Source organism: Centruroides sculpturatus, unplaced genomic scaffold, assembly GCF_000671375.1.
Source record: "Centruroides sculpturatus isolate CEXI.00-Female unplaced genomic scaffold, Cexi_2.0 scaffold330, whole genome shotgun sequence".
In the NCBI taxonomy this organism is placed as follows: Eukaryota; Metazoa; Arthropoda; class Arachnida; order Scorpiones; family Buthidae; genus Centruroides; species Centruroides sculpturatus.
In genome coordinates this window covers 222,830-244,705 of record NW_019384592.1, presented here as the reverse complement: position 1 = coordinate 244,705, position 21,876 = coordinate 222,830, and the positions used below count along the sequence as shown (strand labels likewise).

Sequence of the window (21,876 nt, the reverse complement as noted above, 5' to 3'; positions counted from 1 at the left end):
TCACCAGGAAAACCAGAACATTCAAGATCAGTATCTATGCCTAATTTCATGTACTGTACATGACACTATTAAATCTTTAATTACTAACAAACAGGAGAATTTTCTCTACAAAACCATAGATATGGCCTCGTAATAATAGTATAAATAACATTAATAGGACCTTATGGTGTCCCTAACCTATAAGAAGCCTTCATAGTTATAAATTAAAAAAAAAAAAAAAAACGTGAGGCTCTAAACTGTAGTTTATGTGTAAATGAAGGCCGAACACTAAGGGATATCAAAATTATGAGGGAGATGTGTTAAATGTATTAATGACCAGTATTAAAGAGCTGAGAGATGAGGTAAGGCACTATGTAGGGCCCCTTCCCTTCAAAAGTCAAAAATATGCCTTTTAATTTATATTTTTATTGTCAATAGCAGACCCATACAGAGGGATTATTTGGATAGGTCCCAGTCCCTTCTGGGATCTTCCGTCCTTTAATTTAACGGTTTTTGGGTGTTAACAAGACGCAGAAGGGCCCTCAAAGACGGGAGGTCACTTCTGAGTCTTGTTAACACCCAGAAGCTGCATTAAATGAATTAATCTCTTCATTCATCCAGGCCCTATGAATCACCACTTACTCTTAATTACACTAACCACACACACCATTAAAATTAACCATTCAACTTCACACCTCGACATACCACAGAGTAATTTGCGTGTGGACCCCCACATCATATAATTATAACAACTCTGACGTCAGAATAATAAAAAAACACGCGCGTATTAGTTTAATATTCATCATTTAAAATAAAGCTATGATTAAATCTCGCAAGGGGTGGTCGAGTTTACGACTACGTTTAACCCCCCGCGCGCGCGAGAGAGAGAGAGAGAGAGAGAATTATGAATTTAAATAGAGAAATTAATCAATTTTTCGCCGATTTCTGCTTAGATATATGTAAAATAATCAATCATTCTGTCGCGTGAGTGATAAATGGGCGATAGAACGTGTAAGAAAGATGTTTAAACACCATTTCCTGATCCGGTAGCCATTAATCTTTGCCCTCCCCCCTTTACTGGGTCTTGTTTACTGTTGAATAAACGTCAACAGAATAAATAAACTGTTAATATCCTACAAAATATCAGTTATTTTCGCCATGTTTTATCATTTCTTCCTGCTTAACGCCCGCTGAAATAATCACAGAACTCGTTTTATCGTCCAGTTCGGCGCCATTTTGAATTTCGATCTCTCCATTTTGGGATTCGTTTTCGATTAATTCTAAACTATTTATCGAGTTGCCAACTTAATTAATAAGCGTATAATTAAATTTATCAACGGAATAATTAATTAATCGCCTTTAATTTCGCGTAAGTTAAGTCCCGTTAATGCTAAAATCCGTACTAAAGCTTGGCTCGTGCCTATTAAACGGAGTAAATTCGGGCTTTAATTAATAAATATTTTAATTATAATTAGAGTTTTAATTGTAAATTAACTTACGTCGGACGAGTAGTGAGTTTCTGAATAATCTAAACACAAGTAACTGGAGAGTAAAGCTGCAAAAATTACGCTAAAGAGTAGTAACACTTCCTGAAAAACCAAAAAAATAGAGTAAAAAGCTGTCAAAGTAGGTCCAAAAATAGCTTAAAAATTTGCCCAAAATTAGGGAATTTTTACCTGATTTTTCATTTTTTTACACGAACAATGGCCGCTTAACTCGCAATAAGGTTCGCGGATGTGTGTCTGTGCCTTACTGTTCGCGTGACCCTCAACAATTGAGTCAGTCACTGACCAGATTACAAGAAAATATACCTGTCAAGGGCAAAACTTGTCATTACTTTTAGAGTTTTTTCGGGTTTTTACGAGTATTTTTACATGTATTTTACGTAAATTTTTGCCCTAAACACGTAAAATTTATACGAGATTAGCACGAACCCGTAAATCTCCCGTTGTAACGCCCGTTAAGCGCGTAGAACGGTTTATTTTCTTAGTTCTTACGTACGTTAAAATGGTCAGCTCATTGGAAATTCGAAATAAAAATGTACGTTCGTGTGTCTGGAGGTATTAGATACTTAAAATGTCTACTGTCACGTGGTTTAGTCAAGTGTTGAAGGTCAACAAGTGAAATATAGGTTGATCTGTATCAGTTATTATTAATTCTTTTTATCTGTAACAAAAGATTTGTATGTAATTCGTAGAAGCGAAAATTAAAACAAATCCATGTCTTTGGGGCCTGAGAGAGAAAGAGAAGTTAAATAGGGCCTAGATCAGTCATACAGGGCCTTAGGCATTGGTGATTTTAACTTGCGCCAGAAACTAGCAAGACCGGATTTACTATTATGCTGAACTTTTAAGGCCTCACGCTTACGGAATTATTATTACTCAGTCGAAAGTGTAGGGACTCATTAATAGTTTAATGCCATGGAGTTTGACTTGAGAAACCCATTTGTTTAGAGTTCAAATCACATGGTATTTGATACTGTACAAGGTCTAGGATTCAGGTTAATGGTGGATAAAAAGCAGGGCCTCTTCAGAGGTAGAGCGAGGTCAGGCCTTGATCTTTTTGAGGCGTCAGTACAGTAAAATTTAAAACTCTTCTCTTGAATAATACACAAGAAACGCAACGAAATTAATATAATAAATGTTATTGAGGTCCTGTAAATTGAGGCCCATAAGGCCTCATATTTACTGGGACAGGACCTTACTAAGGCCTTATTAGGTACTGATCAATATCGAGTATCAATAAATATATTTCTGAGACATAAAAGCTGAAGGAGGCCTTAACTTACGCCTAAAACTGCCTCTAACCAAGCCTTCTGCCGCTGTTTTTGTGAAAAAAAAAAAAAACAGATTTTCCCACTATCAAAAGGCCCGTATCATATGCTTTTTTCCATTAAGTAACTAAATTTTTGGGTATCTTTGCATCCGGGGCCTTCAGAACATTCTCTATCTTGTCCGGAATGTCATTACTCACAGAGAAACACTTTAAAAATAAGTTTAAAATTTTAGAGGTAAATCCCCCGATTCACGTTTAAAAGTCGGCGGTCAACCTCAACAATTAAAAATAAAATAAAATTTACGCCGTCAGTTTTAACAATTTATTTTAATCAAATATATACTAAATGCGTTTTATATACGAAAACCTCGTTATATCGCAACCCCTCTATAACGAATTCTACTTGTTAAATGACTTTTGTTCTATTAAAATACTTTAAATTTACTCGAAAATCATTTTATGTACAAAACCCTCGTTATAGCGCATCGTTATAACGAGTTCCATACGTTAAATCGAGTTTATTTTAATTTTATTCCATATTATTTGATTAAAGCGCTTTTCGAATTCTTAATTAAATATACTGTACAGTACACCAATACCGTTAGACCTTAATGTCTCCCCCTATAGTAGAAACTCGATATAACGAATTATGTGTGCTTAAATCTATCGTATTTTAGTAAGTAGCGTTAAATTTTCAATTTAGTTTATACAAGAATACTTTTATTTGTGGAAACCGCGTAACTGCGCTATAGCGCTTTTCACTTGTTACAGCGCTTTTATTTTCATAAAATAATTTAATTTATTATTAAATATTCTTATATGCAAAACTCTTTTTATGTATCTCTAACACAACCTCGCTATAACGCGTTGGAAGTCTTTGACTTCGGAACTTTTTAGCCTAATTTAAACGTAGTTAGACTGCATTTTCTTTATTTAAATGAGCCATTCATCGGTTGATAGAAGCATTTATCTGAAGCGAAAGAAGCGGCGATTGAGGTTATCTGTGAAAGTCTTCACCTTCTTTTCTACTACTTAACATTACCTCGATGTAACGTAACAAGATTTAACCCAAGATAAAAAACATTTTAGTACCTGCCCCTTAATAGTTTGAATACAAATTAACGCCTCGTTAACAAGATTCTTTTAATAATAGATTTTTATATATTTTCAACAGGAAATTGTCCAAAAGAGATATAATTTCGGGTGAAAGGGGGTCAGATATTATGTAGTTAACGCCCCATTTTTAACCAAAAAATTCGTGACATCCGTGTTAAGTTCCCACATCAAATGAAGCAATTAAGATTACTTTTTAAAATATTTATTATTCGTTTTAAAAAGTACTTTCCCTTGCGGCTCTTGAAGACAGGAGGAAAAAAAAATCTCGCTTTGTCGCGTCGCTCCCATTGACGATAAGACGCGAAGCGATGCGACAATATGAAGGCTTTTCCTCTTCCCTTTAAGAATTTTAAGCTGAAATTGTTTTGGAGACGAAACGGAATTTATAGGGTAATTCTAATCTATTTATTTTCAAGAATTATTTAGCTTATAACTCTTAAAATGATGAAGAAAGTAATTAACTCGAGTCGCGTTTCTCTACTTTCGCGTAATTAACTCGAGTCGTTGTATCTCTACGAGAAGCGACGCGACAAGATAATTTGAAGATTTTCCTACACTCTTTGAGTTTCGAACTAAAATGTTCTTGAAAATAAATTGCTTAAGATTATCTTTTAAGTCATTTTGAAGAACAATTTAGCTTGAAATTCTTAATGAGAGGAAAAAATCCTCACATTGTTGTGTCGCGTCGTATCGTCAGAGAAAGCGACGCGACAATTTTAAGAATTTTTTTTTCTCTCTAAAAGAGTTTTAAGCTAGAATATTCCTGGAAACAAAACAAAATTCTAAAGTTAATCTTAATTTATTTATTTTCAAGAATGCTTTAGCTTAACTCTTAAAAAGAAGACAGAAATAATTGACTCGCGTCGCGTTGCGACACAATAATTTGAAGATTTTCCTTCTATGTTTAAGAGTTACAAGTTAAAATGTTCTTGTGAAAAAACAAAATTTAAAAATAATCTTAATAGATTTATTTTCAAATGCTTTAGCTTATAACTCTTAAGAAGACAAAGAAAATAATCGACTCTTGCCGCATCGTATCGCTACGAGAAGCGACGCGAAGCGACAGGAGAAAATTTTCCTCCTATATTTAAAAGTTTCAAGCAAAAATGTTCTTAAAAATTAAATAAAACGAAAAAATTAATCTCATTTGGACCATTTTTAAGAATTTTTAGTTTATAACTGTTAATTAATTAAAAAGACAAAAAAAACTTTTGCATCGAATCTCCATGCGAAACAACGCGAAAGTCTAATAAGTTAATAAGTTATTATAGGCTACAACATTTAGAGTGAGTTATATATATATATATAAATGGTTTAATTACAGTGAAAAATAAATTTAATTAATTTAAAACAAGCAAATTAGACTTAATAAGCACAATTTGTAAATTATACAAGTCAGTGAAACCAGTTGAGCGCGCGCGCAAAAATGGCTTTAATTGATTCCGTTTCCGGTTTAAAATAGAGAAAAATATTGGGAATAATTTTAACGTAAAAATTACATATTTTGAAGCTAATATTTGCTGATTTTTTTTTCTTTAAATTAAATTACTCGTATACAAACAAAGACACCATTGGCTAACTAATGAAATCGTATTCAGGGCACCTTAAAACGTGTGTTTCGGTTCAAAATGTCAGCATTTTTGCCCAAAAAAACAACAAGAAAAATCTCGTACAGGTCACAATTACCTTTAAAATATGTCCCGCATATAACGCATTAAGCGGAAAGTGAAATTGAAACCATTGCATTATCCCCTTCACGAGATTCCTTTCAGGAGGAACAAGTAAAAAGTAAGATCCTCTCCATTTTACGCTAAAAAACCACATTAAGCGATAAATATTCAAATATTTTACCATAATTGCAAGAGATTAATCTCCCAGCTTGATACGGGATGGCCCAAAATTCGGTTAACCACATTAGTAGCCAGCGATACGGCAATTTTGCTAGAAGGTTGCATCGTGATTTGAGTATCGATTCGGCAGCAATTTAGGATTAATAGGATGGTTAACTGAGTTTTGGACCACCCAGAGTAGCCTTTCGATGCCGAAATTTATTAGAAATGTGGCAAAATCTTTCGAATTTTACTGGAAAAATAAGAAATTTTTACGTTTTTTTTTTTGTTTTTTTAATGGTTAAACGCCTCGTGAAGGATGGAGAATGAATAAATACGTCACAATATCCATGTTCTTTCTTCTTTTATAAGGAGATTAATCCATTAATGTCAAACTTTAAGCATGTTTTTGCATCTAGAAAACATAATTCGACCTTGTCTATGACAGTGAATGATTATTTTCCACGTTTTTCGATTTCAAAATAATATTTACATAAGACTTAATACTCCCAAAAAATAAAAAAACCTACAGAAGAGTCATTTGTTTTCCTCATAAATAGGCCTATTTTATTTAAATTATACACTTTTTTTACTGTAAAATATTTAAGAAAAAAAAAATAATAAAATTTAAAAACTGGAAATTGCGAAAGATGTGAAAATGTTACGGATTCCTCACGAAAGAATGTCACGTTCATCGTGTCGTGATCTACTTTATCACGAACTTAATCGTTTCATACCGATGTTAGTGGGCTTAAAATTATTTTTAGTTTATCAATTCATCCTTAGTTTTAAAATAATTTTATTAAAAATTTTTATAAATCTGTCAGTACTTGGCATCAAATTATGCAAATTTCAATACAAGATCCTTCTTCAACGGCTCCAATTTTTAGGTATTCCTCAATTTTTATCGATTCTTTAAGCTTAATTCTCCTTATTATCAACATTCATTTTTTTTTATTAAAAATTCCTATAAATTTGTCTTGAAAATCCAATTCTGGGCTGAAAATTATGTAAATTTCAGTAGAAGATCCTTCTTCAATGTCTCCAACTCTTGGAAATTCCTCAATTTAATTGGTTCCTCAAGCTTAAATCTATTTTATTTTTCTTTTTCAAATTTAGGCTACGCAATTATGAAAATATAGGCGTAACTCGTAGCATAAAGTCCGAAGGCATCAATTAATTTCCGGATGTAGCGTCACTTTCTCCCTTAAGTCACGTGCTGTTGCATCATAGTTCGCGTCACTCGTAACTCGCTACAGATTTTTTTTTTTTTTTTTTTTTTTTTTTTTTTTTTAAAAANACTTTTTTTAAAATAAATTATTTAATTTTTATTAAAATACAATTATACGTTGTTATAAATACGTATAATATAATATACTATTTTGATAATAACATAAGTGAATGGTATTACAGGTGTTAAAGTTTGTTAAATTAGTCAGGATATAAGTTTCAAGTTTCGAGTCGCATTTGATTAATAGATGGCAGCACACAATTATAAAAATACGTTTTCTTAAAATATTACATTTTTAACGATAATTAAGATGTTAATTTTAATAATTTAAATATTACCTATTAAATTAAAAATAAGATATATTAAAAATTGTCATTATGCAAATGTAGTATTAGACTTTAAATAAATTTAATATTTATTATTAATTTTATATAAATAATTTATGGATTTAAATGAATTTAATGTATTAATATATAACATTTTTTAAAATTTGATACAATTAACTGCGTAACAATTTAAAGATGTTTAGTTATTTTCTCAATAAAAGATGGCGCTAAGTGAAAAAGATAACTTGTAATTCCCTCTAGTGGCAGAACACATAACAATATTAACCATTGGAAGCATGAATATATATACACAATTGTATATAAAATGTATATTAATTTATATGATAATGTTATAATAAATAAATATATTTGATGGGATAAGTATGATATTATCTGGAAGTCCGGATTTATATCCGAATTGAGCATCATGGGTGTATGATTCGGAGGAAGCAGGAGGGGAAAATTCGGACAAAACAAGAATAAAAAATCAGAAATAGAAAAAACTTAATAGATTATCAATAATTCAAATTAAAAACTGACACTTGTGCTTTTATTTATGTAAAATTTCGAGAAAGCCAACCACTTCTCCTTTAAGCCAAGTGTCCCTATACGTCCATGCTGAGGACCTTTATACCTTTCTTAAATGCCGATCAAGTCCTCAAGGTAGAGGCCGAATGATGAGGAACGGGTGCAAAAATTTCGAATTTTCGATTGAAAAAAACAAAAAAAAAATTTTGTAAGGAGTTGCGTAACTTTCCTCGTCAAAAAAGTTAATATGTGGTGCCGTCTGTTATGAGATTTCATTTTAAAATATTTTATGCTATTAATTATTATAAAATGTGGAAAAACCCCTAATTTTAAAAGTAGAGATGCGTTTTATAAAAGGAAAAAAATTCAAGTGCTAATAATGAGTAAGTCCGACCCCACTCGAGATATGAAACAGTCCCGCTCTATCTCCCAAACCCCTCGATCTTTAACCACTAAATTTAATAGCAATTTCCCTATTGCACAAACTCCCTGCAAAGTTTCAGAAATTTTCGATAAAAAGCACGAGAGTTATTAAGCTTTAAAGTGAGTGAATAAAATCGCGCCACGCACAAACACCCATGCATATAGAAAAAAACACCCCGATTTTTTTGCAATTCCCCAACGAACAAAGGTCCCCCAAGCCAAAAAAAAAAAGCCTGAAAAAAGGGCAATTTTTTTGACCACTCGCCATACTTTTCCTCTGTTATATATAACCAGGAAGGTAAAAATCAAACTCGAAAATGGATTTCCCAGAGAGAAAGGAACACTTTTTAATCGTCTGGAGCCATCAGGTAAGAAATGACCATAGCCTCAACGACATTAAGTAAATTGCTACTCCCGACCATAAAATTCCTCCAAGGAATTAATAAACCAATTCTCTGCAAGGAATTAATAAAATAAATTTAATATTTTGCTCCAAGGATTAGATACTTAGTTTTCATTATTGTTCATTTTTATTATCGAAGTTGCCATCAAAGTAATAATTATAACCATTAAATTCAATATAATGATTTAATGAAAATATAATGAGCTATAATAAGCATATTAAAACAATTAAAATATATTATATCGTTAGAAAAAAACAAATGATTCAAGAATCGAGTTTATAATAAATGCAGAAATAGCAATTACAGTCGAAACTATAAATAATGCCCACCTCAATAAACAGTGGCCATTTAGTTTTAACTGTTTTTTTTTTTTTTGGAATAAAAATGCGTACAAAATAATCTCCAAACAATGACCATTTTCTTATATTCCTGTCAGTGGCCGTTGTTCACAGATTCGACTATATCGTAGTAATAAAATCAAGCTGAAATTCCTCTTCGATAACACTTGACAATCCACTTTTGAGCACTGTGAATGAGAAAATTTTAAAATATTCAGTCTATAGAGCTGGATATATTGATCCGACTCATCACCTGGCTCCTGTTGCATAAGAATTACAAGCTACTTGTAGCTTGTTACTGATTATAAGTAACTTTATGCAATCAAAATTGCTGACGATTTCCTTGTAACTAGTTGCAAAACTTTTTAGTCAACACATTTTGCTTGTAAATTTGTAACTTGTAAAGCTTGTAACAACTATAAAACATTTTATACAACATGAACACGACAGAACATATAGGAGCACGAGAGCAGGCCCTCATGTCCACAAGTTAAAAATTAAAAAATAAAAGAGACACAAGTATCATTATGGAAGATGAAATCCAGGAAGACGTGGAGAAATATTAAAGTTTATAGGAGAGATACAGAACGTCTAACAAGCACTTGAGCAATGGCGCGTTAGAGCTTCATGGGCATGTCCTCAGGCAAATTTGAATTAGGGGGTCCCATGAACAGACATTTTTTTGTGAGGAAATATTTTTTTATTAAAGATTGATTTGGGGCCCCCTGTTGGTGGATGCTCCAGGCAATTGCCCTTTTTGCCATAAGATAACGCGCCACTGCACTTGAGGACTTTATGGTCATTTCGCATGGAAATATCTTCTTAAAACAATAAAATATTTGTGTTATCTTTCTGACAATTTTGCTTATTCATCTTCATTGATATTCTTTATATATTCGCTTCAAAAAATAATAGATTAGTCGATAAATTTTTGACAAAAGAATCGCTTAATGTCTTCCTACACCTCGCCCTTGCCTCAGGTCGTTTATTGCCGCCATTGTTCTATTGGAAATTAGTTCAAGGTTTATTTTTCTAACGGTTTTCCAAGCTCAAGGTCTTTTCACCTTACAGATTTTATTTTTGGATCATATAAAACTTCAGGAAAAAAGAAATTCCCCTCCTCGATTTTTTAAAAACGTTTTATGGGAACGTTGCCTGGTAAAGCGGGTTTAATACAGCTGGATAAGCAAACTTATGACATAGTATGTTTGAAATGAAACGGGCTAAGTCATTGGTTTGCTTATCCAGCTGTACCAATGCTCAGATAGTTTCTGTCATTTTGATTATCTGTTGAACTGTGGTACAAGGTCAAATAAATTCATGTAAAGTGTAAATTAATTCGAAATACTCCATCTATAATTGTATTAAATGATAAAAAATTAATAAATTTGTGAATATTAAAATTATTAATAAAAATTTCTTTATACACAACGCAGAACAGGCACTTACACAACACTCACACACGCAACACACGCGCACAGCACATACAATTTTTTATTTTAATTGTTGAATGCCAAATATAAAAAAATTCTTATAAGAATAATTTATTCTTTTGGGTTTTCCTAGTGAAGTACAATATGCTTCAAGTTTACAAACTCCATCAACTTAAGGTGATTCACTGTTTCACCGGCCTTTCTGGAGGGTATAATAAAAAAATAAAATAAAAAATAAAAAAAAGAAAGTGTAAATATTATTGTATATACGCGCACCTCAAACTGTACACTCATCTATACTACTACTATCACTCTAACTTCAACTCTGATACACTAATATTAACTCTATCTCTCCTTTAGCCACCATGAGGATTCTTATAATTACAACACAAAACTCTATTTTTTCCTTCAAAATAATCATTTTCGCCCCAAAAATATAACTTACGCTTTTCACACTTCTTCTGTAGCATTGCTCGCACTGCTTAGTGGTAAGCTTTAGCTGTAAATAATAGTAATATTAAAGTAAATAATCAGGAAGAAGAAAAGTATCCATCAAAAGAAGAATCCACCACTATATCTCATCGTGAAGATATGAGGATGGCATCCCCACCACACAGAACTACACATCTGTTGGAGACTGTGTGGTGGATCTTCTCTTCTATTTTTCTCTCACACACTATTTCTCCCACAAGCGGTAAGGTTCTCCAGCTTGCCCCCTTACATTTTAATCCCCATATGTTAAACAACTTTTTCTTTTGGTTTTCCCTGGCTGGCCAGATGGAGTTTTTCCGGGTTTCCTCCACCTCTCCTCCCCAAATGGGGGTCAGCTCCCCGTTAACTTTACAGACCTCCCGGAAGGCTGTAGCATTTACCAACAGTGGTGATGCACCCCATCAAAAATCACTTTTCCTTTTTGCTGGTAGACTTTATCGCTGAATTGCTCACTGTGGTTTCTCTTCACCCACTTTGAGAAATTCAAAAACTGGTTAGATCAGGTTGGCTAGGGATGCATGCATACTGGAACTATTCTATCCACCTTTTCTTACTCTTAATAGACTACATATAAAAATTCTTGGTAAGTTAAAAGCATTACATAAAATATAACATACATAATAAAAACTAAGACATAATATATAAAACGTAAAATTATGAACCCTCACAAGGAACTAGAAATTATGAGCCCTAAATGGGACGTCAATGAGCCCATTTTGGGACACTAACCAACACAGTACACTCTTGAATAAACAATATTCTTGGCCTCTTTGTGCTCTCTGAGAGGTAAGGGGCCTAAAACCACAAATAAAAAAAAAAAAAAGGTGATTCACTTTTCTTGATTCATATCGATCTACCAAATTATCCTGGTAAAGAACGATACGCTTCAGCTTTATCACTTCTATTTAGATATTAAAAACGTGAATAAACCCTGTAATCTCCACACGGCCGGCCTATTGGCGAGGCGCGAACCCAGAATCGAATACGGGAGATCGAAAAATTCCAGGAAATTTCGGGGGTGATCCTTCCTGGTTATAAAAAAAAGACCATGCTCCTCATTACCCTACGCCCCATTGTTGGCTGACCGGACCCAGTATGGCCTGAAAAGGGCCTTTTTAGTGTCCAAGACCGAAAAGAGTTCATTAAAAAATAATAATTATATTTCCTCACAATAAAAAATAATATAAAAAAGTTTAATATTTAAAAAACTGAAGAGTCAGATTATCTTTCGATAGATTTTAACCTTAACATATTTTACTTTTAGAATTTTATTTTAAGAATCCACTCGATACAATTAAAAATTGTAAAATACATGAAAATACAGTAACTTAAATGCTGCTATTGCTCACACGGATGAACCTAAACAATTGCATCCGAGGCCAAAAGTTCATTCATGTGAAGATATGGATCAAGGACTAATCAATACTCCTCTTCCTATCTAGATAATATATCGAATTTCTTTAAGTTTTTTTTTTTTGTATAAAATACCCTATAAATACAGAAGATTTTATTACGATTCTCATCAGTTTCTCTTCTTTCGTTCAGTTTGCCAAGTTCTTCAACGGATTTCAGAATGAAGGTTTGGAATATATTAATATTTTATTTTAATTTAATTGTACTAAACTAGATATACAGAAGTTTCCTTTACAGATTTTTGTATTCCTCTTTGCCTTCTTTGTTGCTTCTCAAGCTGCAACTCACTATTCGTCTTTGCCACAGAGATTTGTTGGGCAAGCTGCTGATGAGGTTAAATTGTATATTTTACTTTATAATAATTAATAAATTTTAAATTAATGATATATATATTTCTATTTAAAGCGGGTAGAGAAAGCTAGTCCTCAAGAAGCATTTCCAAACCAGCGCCATTTTAGAGCCGAAGAGAGGAATCTCGCCAGTCCTAACCGATATCAAGATGGTTCCAGAGCGCCCATTTATCCCGAAAATCGTCAAAATATACAAGTAAATGATGCAGCAAGGATGCCTTTTTACTCAGAAAATCAGCCAAATATTCAAGATTCGCCCAGGAAACCATTTCAAACTGAAAATCAGCCAATCATTCAAAGTGAATTTGGAGTTGATCACAGTCATTTTCCTTTCTCCTATGTATTTCGACCATTTCCTTTGACGTACACTTCACCTTATGTCTACCATTCTAATTTCTTCCCAGTTAGCCATGGGAAATTTTATTACCAAGTGTATTAATCCGAAAATTAAAACTATAAAAGGTATCGGGATATTGTAATGGATATAATTTGAAATTTAAATAAAAAATAATATAATTTTTATATATTTACTGTTCCTTTTTCTTTACTGATAAGATATATAAAACTAGTTTTTCTGTACACCTGCCTTAATTAATTTAAACGGGATTTGCAATGTTAAGTAATCGTAATAGTTGTTAATCTGCTAATTATTATGGTAACAACGAGTTTATTATGTAATTCTATTGTATTTGTCTAGAATATCACTTGCATTTTTAGTTGAAAAACGAGTTAAATATGTAAAATTATTTACACAAATTCTAAGAAAGAATAATATTTTGTCAATATGGCATCCTTCATCTTGGATTTGGCTGAAACGAACAAGCTTATACTGTATTTCACTTGAGGATTCGGATTTGAAATCATCTTTTTTCCTCTAATTAAATTATTTAAACTTACAGATCCAAAATTGGGATGGGCAAAAAGGGATTTTTGGCACGGGCCTCGGATACAATGGGACCTCAAAATTTCAGTTGGATAGAAGTAAAAGCACATGTTTGTATTTGATTTTGGCCCTCTCACAGGACCTACACACTTCAAATAATACTAATTAATTGAAGTGCATAGAAGTCTATATGCATGTAAATTAAACTTATAAACTTACATATATGAGTATATATATCTTTATTTTAAAAAAACTTTCCTTCCCTGTGACACTAAGAGGGCCCTTTGTTAGCAAGCTCATTATGGATTCGGCCAGGCCCGCAATATGGTGAGGGATGGGGCCCGACATAATTAAACTTATATTAATTAAAATGCTTAACTATAGTTATAAATTAATTTATAAATTTAAAACCTTTTAATTCAGATATTTATTAAAATTTATTAAGAAAAAATAATAGTATAACTTTCACTAATTAATCAGTTTTATAGGATAAAAATATTAAAATATTTTTAAATTAATCAGTTGAAAATATGTTTATAATTATACTTTAAATATTATGTTTAGAGCGTAATTATAAATATATTAATTATTTAGTCAATAGAGGGAGCACCAAGAAGAATTACCAGTATCATTCATTCAAACTGCCGTCATATTTAGTCCTTTATACTACAAATTACTCACAAAAGTTAGTGTAAAATATTTGTTTATTTATATATTTCATCCAAAATTAGTGATTATTTTAATATGAAGTATCTGAACAAAAAAGAAACACAATTAACGGAAATAAAGGTAACGTTAGGACTAAATATGGCGAAACGGCGACTGAAAGACACGAACTCTACCTATATTATTATTTTAATTTAAATATTTTAAAAATTATAATGATTTGTTTTTTAGATTTCACGAAATTGCAGTTCTTGGTCTATTTATAATATTAGTATGGATTAATATGAATTTCTGCTATAAAGGGTACGCGAGTTTGAGCTCTTTCTTGAAGTGGTACGCAGGAAAAACTAATTGGGAACCACTGCTCTAGCATATACTATTTCTCCCTCACACGGTAAGGTTTTCCAGCATGCCCCCTTCTCATTTTTATCCCCATTCATTAAACAAAATTCTTTTTTGGTTTTTTCCCTGGCTGGCCGTGGAGTTTTTCCGGGTTTCTTCCATCTTTTTCTCCTCAAATGGGAGGTCAGCTCCCCGTCAACTTCACAGACCTCCCGGAAAGCTGTAGCATTTACCAACAGTGGTGATGCACCCCATCAAAAATCATTTTTCCAATTTTGCTGGAATCCTTTATTGCTGGATTATTCACTGTGGCTTCTCTACTTCATTCACTTTGAAAAATTCAAAAATTCGTTAGGTTAGGTGGGGCTGGGTCGCAAACTGCAACTATCCTGTCTATCTTTCCCTTCTTCTTGTACATTAAAATTTTGATAAGTTAGCTAAGCAGTACATAAAATATACCATACAGAATAAAACTAAGACATAACAAATAAACGTAATCTTATGAGCCCTTACGAGGGACTAGTACCTATGAGCCTTACTTGGGACGTCTATGAGCCCATTTAGGGACACTAACAACAGAACACTCTTCAATATACAACATTCTTGGCCTCTTTGTGCTCTCTGAGCGGTAAGGGGCCTAAAACCACAAAAAAGTATAATAAATCCTATTAATAAACAATGTCCAAGTAGACACTATATACACAAAAATGTAAAAAGTAAGGACAATGAGGCAAAAAAACTTACTTTGAATAACTTTTATATTATATAACAGGGGTGGCCAAACCTTGTCACGACAGGATCCATTTACCGGATATAAGAAATATTTGAGAGCCGCATTCTATGTTGGAACAATACTTTATATATAACCTGTATAATGTATATAGAAGACATATAGAGAATTTGATGTTATTCCTCTAAGAATAGCACCAAAGTCAGATCGTTATCCATAAGTAATACGGGTAGATGTCCGGGATAGAGTAGAGTAGGGATCGAATATACGGAAAGTACAGTAAGGGTCTAGAAGAACCGAAGTTTGGTCATCGTAGGTTAAATAAGATGTTTTAAAACTATTTTATGAAAGGAATTATAAATTAAACATTTTTTACAGGAGCTTTCAGTCGACAATACAAAGATTCGACAACAAAGCAGAANTCGGGTATTAGGGGCATTAATGCTATTAAATTTTAGTGGTTAAAGATCGAGGGGTTGGGGAGATAGAAGGGGTTGTGTTTCATATTTCGAGTGGGGTCGAACTTAATGACGATTTTTACTTGTTACTGTATTAGGATTTACAATTTTTTACGAATCTCATCTCAAAATTAATCATTCGGATTACGAAGATCCCCACGTACATGGGTTAAACCACTCACAAAATATCTGAAGATCCGACCCGTACTCGAACCCGAATCATCGCTCAGCTGTTATCAATCAAAATATAGGCCTACTAAAAATTAAAAAACAAACAACATTGCAGATGATTATTTTAATCAAATAATATTTATTTTCAGTTTTATTTTCATGTTAAACTAAACGGAATTTATGTTAATTTACAACATAAAATAGTTAAAACAATGTATAAATCTGTAACAGTCTGTCGTGTTTATTGTATTATGTTTAATGGCCTACATTCGTAGTATTTTTATGAATGATTAACTTTCAATCGAGAGAATAAAGATCGTTAAATGATTATCAGAGGGCCATTAAGAGGGGGGATTCATATTAAAAATGATAGAAATGAATGATGACATTTCTATAAAATAAAGAATATTCCACTCGAAAGACTTTAAGCCAGTTACCGATAGAATTTAGATCAAGGTTTTTTGAAATTTTCTCTATTTTTTCCACAAACCTATCGAATATCGGATAAAAGTAAACTCAAAAAAACTATATAAAGCCTACGAAATACAGCAGAGTTCATCACATCTCCTAAAAATCTACAGGATAATCATGAAGGTAAATTCTCTTTCTTGCTCTTAGTTTAATAAATAAAAATAAAAATAAATTAATATTTTAACTATTTTGATGATTATTTATTTAGATATTTATTATTTTTGCTGTTTTCGTGGTGAGTCAAGCTACGAGACTACCCGAAAATCCAAGAAAAATGACACCGTTTTATCGTCAACAGGTAATACTTTCTTGGATCAGTTTTAGACTAATTTGAATATGTTTTTGTATACATTTATGTATATATTTTAAAAATAAAGCAGGAGTTCGGTCACCGTATACCCAGTGCTGAATTACCAAGGGAAGAAGAGCACTTTTATAGATCTACTCACGATAATCGAGGAAGAATGGAACCGGAAGATAATAGATTTTATCGAAACACTCCAAGAGTCCATCAGTATTCTGAGCCAAATTTTGCTGTAGAAAGAGAAGCAGAAGCAAAATTTCAACCCAGCCCATTCAAAATGCATAGCAACGTGCAACCTACAACATACAATCCTTTCGCTTACATGGCTCATGCCGCTCCAAAATCTTTTGGTTCCTATCAACTGTTTTAAACGCTAATTAGATGATCGTTATGAAATGGTTGTGGTATCTTGTTTGTAAAATTTTGACAAATAAAATTTAAATTTATAAATATCCATTGGTAATTTATGAGACTGATTTAATTATGCAAATTTATAATTCGATTTCAATTGTTTATGAGCTTTCAAACTTTGTATCTTACAAAGTATCCTCGCTTTTATGTTTTAAATACTTCTGAATGGAAGTCATAAAGTGAACCTTCCATTCCAATAAATAATAAATGATAAATTGAGGTTAGGTTCCTGAAAATACAATTTTAACTGTATAAATGTCATGTAAAGTTGGCAAATAAACTACGTGGCACTTTTAATGAAACATAATTATAAGAGAAAATGTACACCAATCGTAGAAGCATAGTAATTAGTAATTTTGAAGTTATAATTATGAGGCCCACCAGTGGTTGGGGTGGATAAAACCACTGGTAAATGATTTTGGTTTATGCCTGCTCGATGAGATTACCACGTGGTTTTCCAGGTTTTCTTCACCTAAAATAGGAAACTGGCTCCTACTTTAGTCTTAAGGTATCTGACACCTAAGTAGAAGCCTGTTTCCTATAGGAAATCCTGCTGGAAAGCATTCCCCTGTTATGAAATTAATGAAAGATGGAAAGCAGTTCCATCTTTCATTAATTTTTCTACTTTTTTCAGTCAATTCAAATACTATAATTAAAGGCAGGTGTATAGTTATAACTACATATGTTCATTTAATCATCTTCCTCTTAATTAAAATAAAAAAAAAATTATATTAAGAGAGAAACACTCAAGGAAGTTTGCAACCTTCATAACTTCTAATGATGATTATTCACTTTTTTAATAATTTTTTTACCTTCTTGAGTTAATTTTATGCATCTGAATAATAATATAAGATACTTCTTTCATTAAAATTCTCAATAATTTATTACAAAATCGAAAATTGATGAAATAGTCCCAAAGCGAAGCACCCAAATCTCCGCGCATGATAATCGCATTATGATATGTTTAATTTTAATTATTTAAAATAATTTTTTAAATACAAAGAATTTTTATTACGAAAAATATAAATAAAAAAAACATAACTTTTTCAAAAGTTAAAATGATTAATTAATTCGAAAACCATTCAAGAATTGGACCATTGCCACTTCATTCTGGCTACGTAATTGTGAAGGACAGAAACTTCTGTTTAATAAACATTTTAAAATATTTATTTTATAACAACTATTTTAAAAAATAAACATTAAAAAATGAAAACTGTAAAATTATAAATTTAATGAATAGTGATGAATTATTCCATAAGCAAATGAAAATTGTTTCAGGCCTCTCAGCTGAAGGGGCCCCAAGTAGCACTTATACATTAAGCTTCATTTATAAATATTAGTGGGCACGGTCAAAGGCCTCGAAATTACTTGGCGAATTAGGGCCTCTAGATGTGTTAACTTATCACTATGATTGTTCTATTCACAGTGTTGATTTGGCACGTAAATTTTTAAAATTATTCTGCTTTAACAATTATTAAAAAAAAATGAAACAAATTAAATATTATAACAAAAAGTACTTTACATCACTTTCATATCATGTTTTTTAAATATAAATTTTAATTTTTGGGGTCTTTCTATGCCCAGAATCCTGCTCAAATGACCTTGCTCTTTTACTTTAACCCTTTATATACAAGAAAAGATAGAACTGAAAAAATATAAATATGTAAGCATGTTAGGGCCTACATGCTTACTAAACGTCAATTAAATTTATAAGAACTAGCTAGAGAAGACCATTTTCAGGTACAAAATTGAGCATTAAATAAACAGGAAAATTATTCACAAGATTATTTTGATAAGCGGCTTTTATCCATATGAGAGGCTTTACATTTGTGAATGGCAAGGCCTTATCTTATGACTTTCAGGCCTTAAATATCATTAGTTTTTTTTATTAGTTTATTTGAAAATATTAAAATGAATCAACTGAAAGTAATGCCCTTATTTCAAGGATCTGTGAAGATTATCCACTCGAACAGATCTTCAGCCGTGTGATATTATATTTCTTCGAAGATAGATATACTTTACTGTTATTTGGATCAAGGTTTTCCTTAAAATTTCATCCATTCTTGTAAATATCGAGTTTCCGATCTAATTTAAACGACTTTAAAACTATATAAAAGGCAGAAAATATGGACAGGGCATTAGTTTCTTCCGTCTGAATCCAACATCATCATGAAGGTGAGTTCTCTCTTATCTAACTTCACCAGTTTTCTGATATGAAATGTTGGATTATACTTAATAAATTTTGAATTTTTATATTCAGGTATTCGTTATACTCGCACTTTTTATGGTTAGTCGAGCTGCAGGATTAACAGATGATCGGAGAGAGGTGACTCCATTATATCGCCAACAGGTAATATTTTAATATTTTTTTTCATTTAATTCACAAAATTTTGATAATTTTGAATGGATTAAGGTATATTTTTGTCTCAATTAAAGAGAAACATGAAACTAACAAAATTCATAAATTTTACATTAATTAAAGCAAAATAAAAATAATACTTTAAAATAAACAGTGAAAATATAATTTAATTTAAGGTAAAACATAAATTTTTATTGTTTAAAATAATTTTCCTGTTTATTTAATGCTCTATTTTGTGCCTGAAATGTCGATTCTGTTTAAATAAATATCGAATGGAAACAGTAATTATACAGATTAATCGATTTTATTCTCTTAAATTTTATAATTATTTTAAATTATTTATTATTTATTAATTAATTATTTATTAAATTTTTATAATTTTTAAACAGACAAGCCGTTTTGGCGCCCGTTCGACGGAGGGAATAGATTTTTACCATTCATTTTCTGAAGATGGCAGCAGATTGGAGCCTGAAAATCGTAGACAATTCGATCCTGAAAGTAGCCGTTATTTCCCGAATGCTCCGAGTTATTCAGAATTACCCAATTATTCTATGGAAAGAGACCCGGAATCGGATTACCAACCGACACCATTCAAATTCGTCTATCAGCCATTGATCTATAATCCATACACTTACAATTACATGTCTGCTGCTATGAGAAATTATCATTATCAGCTATTTTGACGAATTAATTGCATGGAAATTTGTGTAACAACAAATTATCTTTAACTGTAATTAATAAATTAAAATATTTGGGAATGTGCGTATTGATTCGATATGACACTCAGAAAACTTCTTTAGCGATTATTTTATTTTAAAATTCATTTCTTTACATATTGCGTTTGTTTGGCACTTGAAATATCCCGCAGCACACAAAATTACAGTAGCTCGAAGTTTTAACCATAAAAACCTACAAAAACCACCCGAAAATTTACATTTTTACAATTTAGAAATGGTAAGCGAAGGGATAATGACCATAGTAATGGTGTCCGTAGTAAGGAATGTGGTGAGGTACAACACCCTTATTGACAGCGACGGCAGCTGGATCTTTAGCTGGATCAACACCTGGTTCATTGGTATCTACCTTAGCGCGGAAACCAGCAGCATCGGCAACGTAGCTGACTACTCTTCTGCGTCCATCAGCATCGGAAAGTCCATAGGAACCGACTTTGTTGCCAGCGATGTCACCAGACTCTCTACGGAAGGTGCCACCAGTAGCGTGACCCTCGTTGTAGCCAAAATGATAGTTTCCAGCGATCTAAACACACACATAAAAGTTAAAACTAACTTATTGTAAGTAAAATATTACACTAGAGAATTAATACTTACGTCCTGGCTACGGAATTGAGCACTAGAACCAAGTCCATGGTGGTAGACGAATTGAGCCTGAGAAACGGCGAAGAGGGCTACAAGAATCAAGCACTGTAAAAGGAAATTCGGATAAGTTTTCACTTAAGAGGGGGAGTATATAAGGAAGGGAAGGAATAAATGGAAATTTTCGTCGTCTTACCTTCATGGTTAAGTTTTCCTTCTCGGTGATGAGTAAGAGTGACAATTTCCGATTCGGCAGATGACTTTTATACCCATTTTGATTTATAAAAAATGGCGGCAAACCAATAGAAATTATAGATGAAGGATTTTCGAATGGATGTTTTTCAGTATGCAAGGAAGAGGCGATGAACCATTCGGTAGGGCGTCGTCATTCATCTGGGTGTGGTTCGATCGGCAGCCTTGAACTAATTTCTATGAAATTTTCGAATTTGATTGCGTGTTTCGTCAGAAACTATCTCCTTTAAGCTTCGTTTCCTTATTGTAATATTTCCGCTTAAAAAAAAGGAATATAATTTTAAGAATTATTGACTCCTTGTCGGTATAATGCATTTAATTAACTATAAAAAAATCCTATTGCTTTCATAAGAATGCTTATAAACAAGACACCTGTTTTAAAGCTGACCTTCCGGGGGGTGGGGGATAAAGTTGGTGTTGAAGTGAGGTTGGCAATATCACACAGGTAGTGAGTAGGGGGTCTTACATCCTCGCTTCCTACCACGCGTTTTAAAAGTCTCCTTTTCCTTTAAAGCGATAATTTTATAATATAAGCTAACATTTAACCTGACTACACAACTATTTACTGCCACTTTGTAATTAGATGTGTTAAATGAATGCCGATTTGAATTATAAAGTTTAAGATCTCGAATTGGTTTGAAAGAAGAAATTGATAGCAATAATTTATCTACAGTTTATGTAACATTATAATAGATTTCTTTGATAAAATATCGATATTATACGGAATATTAATGTAGGAAAGCTTTTCATAATTTACACATATGTATTCTCTATCATGTAGACGAGTTACAATGTCCTGCATTCGACATACGCATAAATATCTGATCGACCTTCAAGCTAGAAAACAGAAAAATTATTTATAATTTTGCTTTCTTTCGG

At 32.1% G+C, this 21,876-nt stretch overlaps 2 protein-coding genes across 3 annotated transcripts in view; one reads left to right on the top strand and one right to left on the bottom strand.

Annotated features, from left to right (window-relative positions):
* Positions 1-20,993, bottom strand: part of LOC111624796 — a 48,598-nt gene extending 27,605 nt beyond the window's left edge. The window contains exons 1-4 of the mRNA XM_023367747.1: positions 20,942-20,993; positions 20,761-20,853; positions 20,393-20,689; positions 1,479-1,568 (exon numbers count right to left, since the gene is read on the bottom strand). Of these exons, the coding sequence (XP_023223515.1) occupies positions 1,479-1,568; positions 20,393-20,689; positions 20,761-20,853; positions 20,942-20,947 (486 nt within the window). The 5' untranslated portion in view covers positions 20,948-20,993. The remainder of the gene's footprint in view (positions 1-1,478; positions 1,569-20,392; positions 20,690-20,760; positions 20,854-20,941) is intronic.
* Positions 19,016-20,129, top strand: LOC111624780. Of its 2 annotated transcripts, XM_023367719.1 has the most exons (4): positions 19,016-19,111; positions 19,191-19,248; positions 19,334-19,423; positions 19,822-20,129. In XM_023367719.1, the coding sequence occupies exons 2-4, from the start codon at positions 19,243-19,245 to the stop codon at positions 20,113-20,115; spliced, it is 390 nt and encodes a 129-aa protein (XP_023223487.1). In that variant the 5' UTR covers positions 19,016-19,111; positions 19,191-19,242; the 3' UTR covers positions 20,116-20,129. The 2 variants fall into 2 exon arrangements, with proteins under 2 accessions (XP_023223487.1, XP_023223486.1); XM_023367718.1 differs by lacking the exon at positions 19,016-19,111 and having other exon boundaries at positions 19,152-19,248.
* Positions 20,994-21,876: the final 883 nt, after the last annotated feature.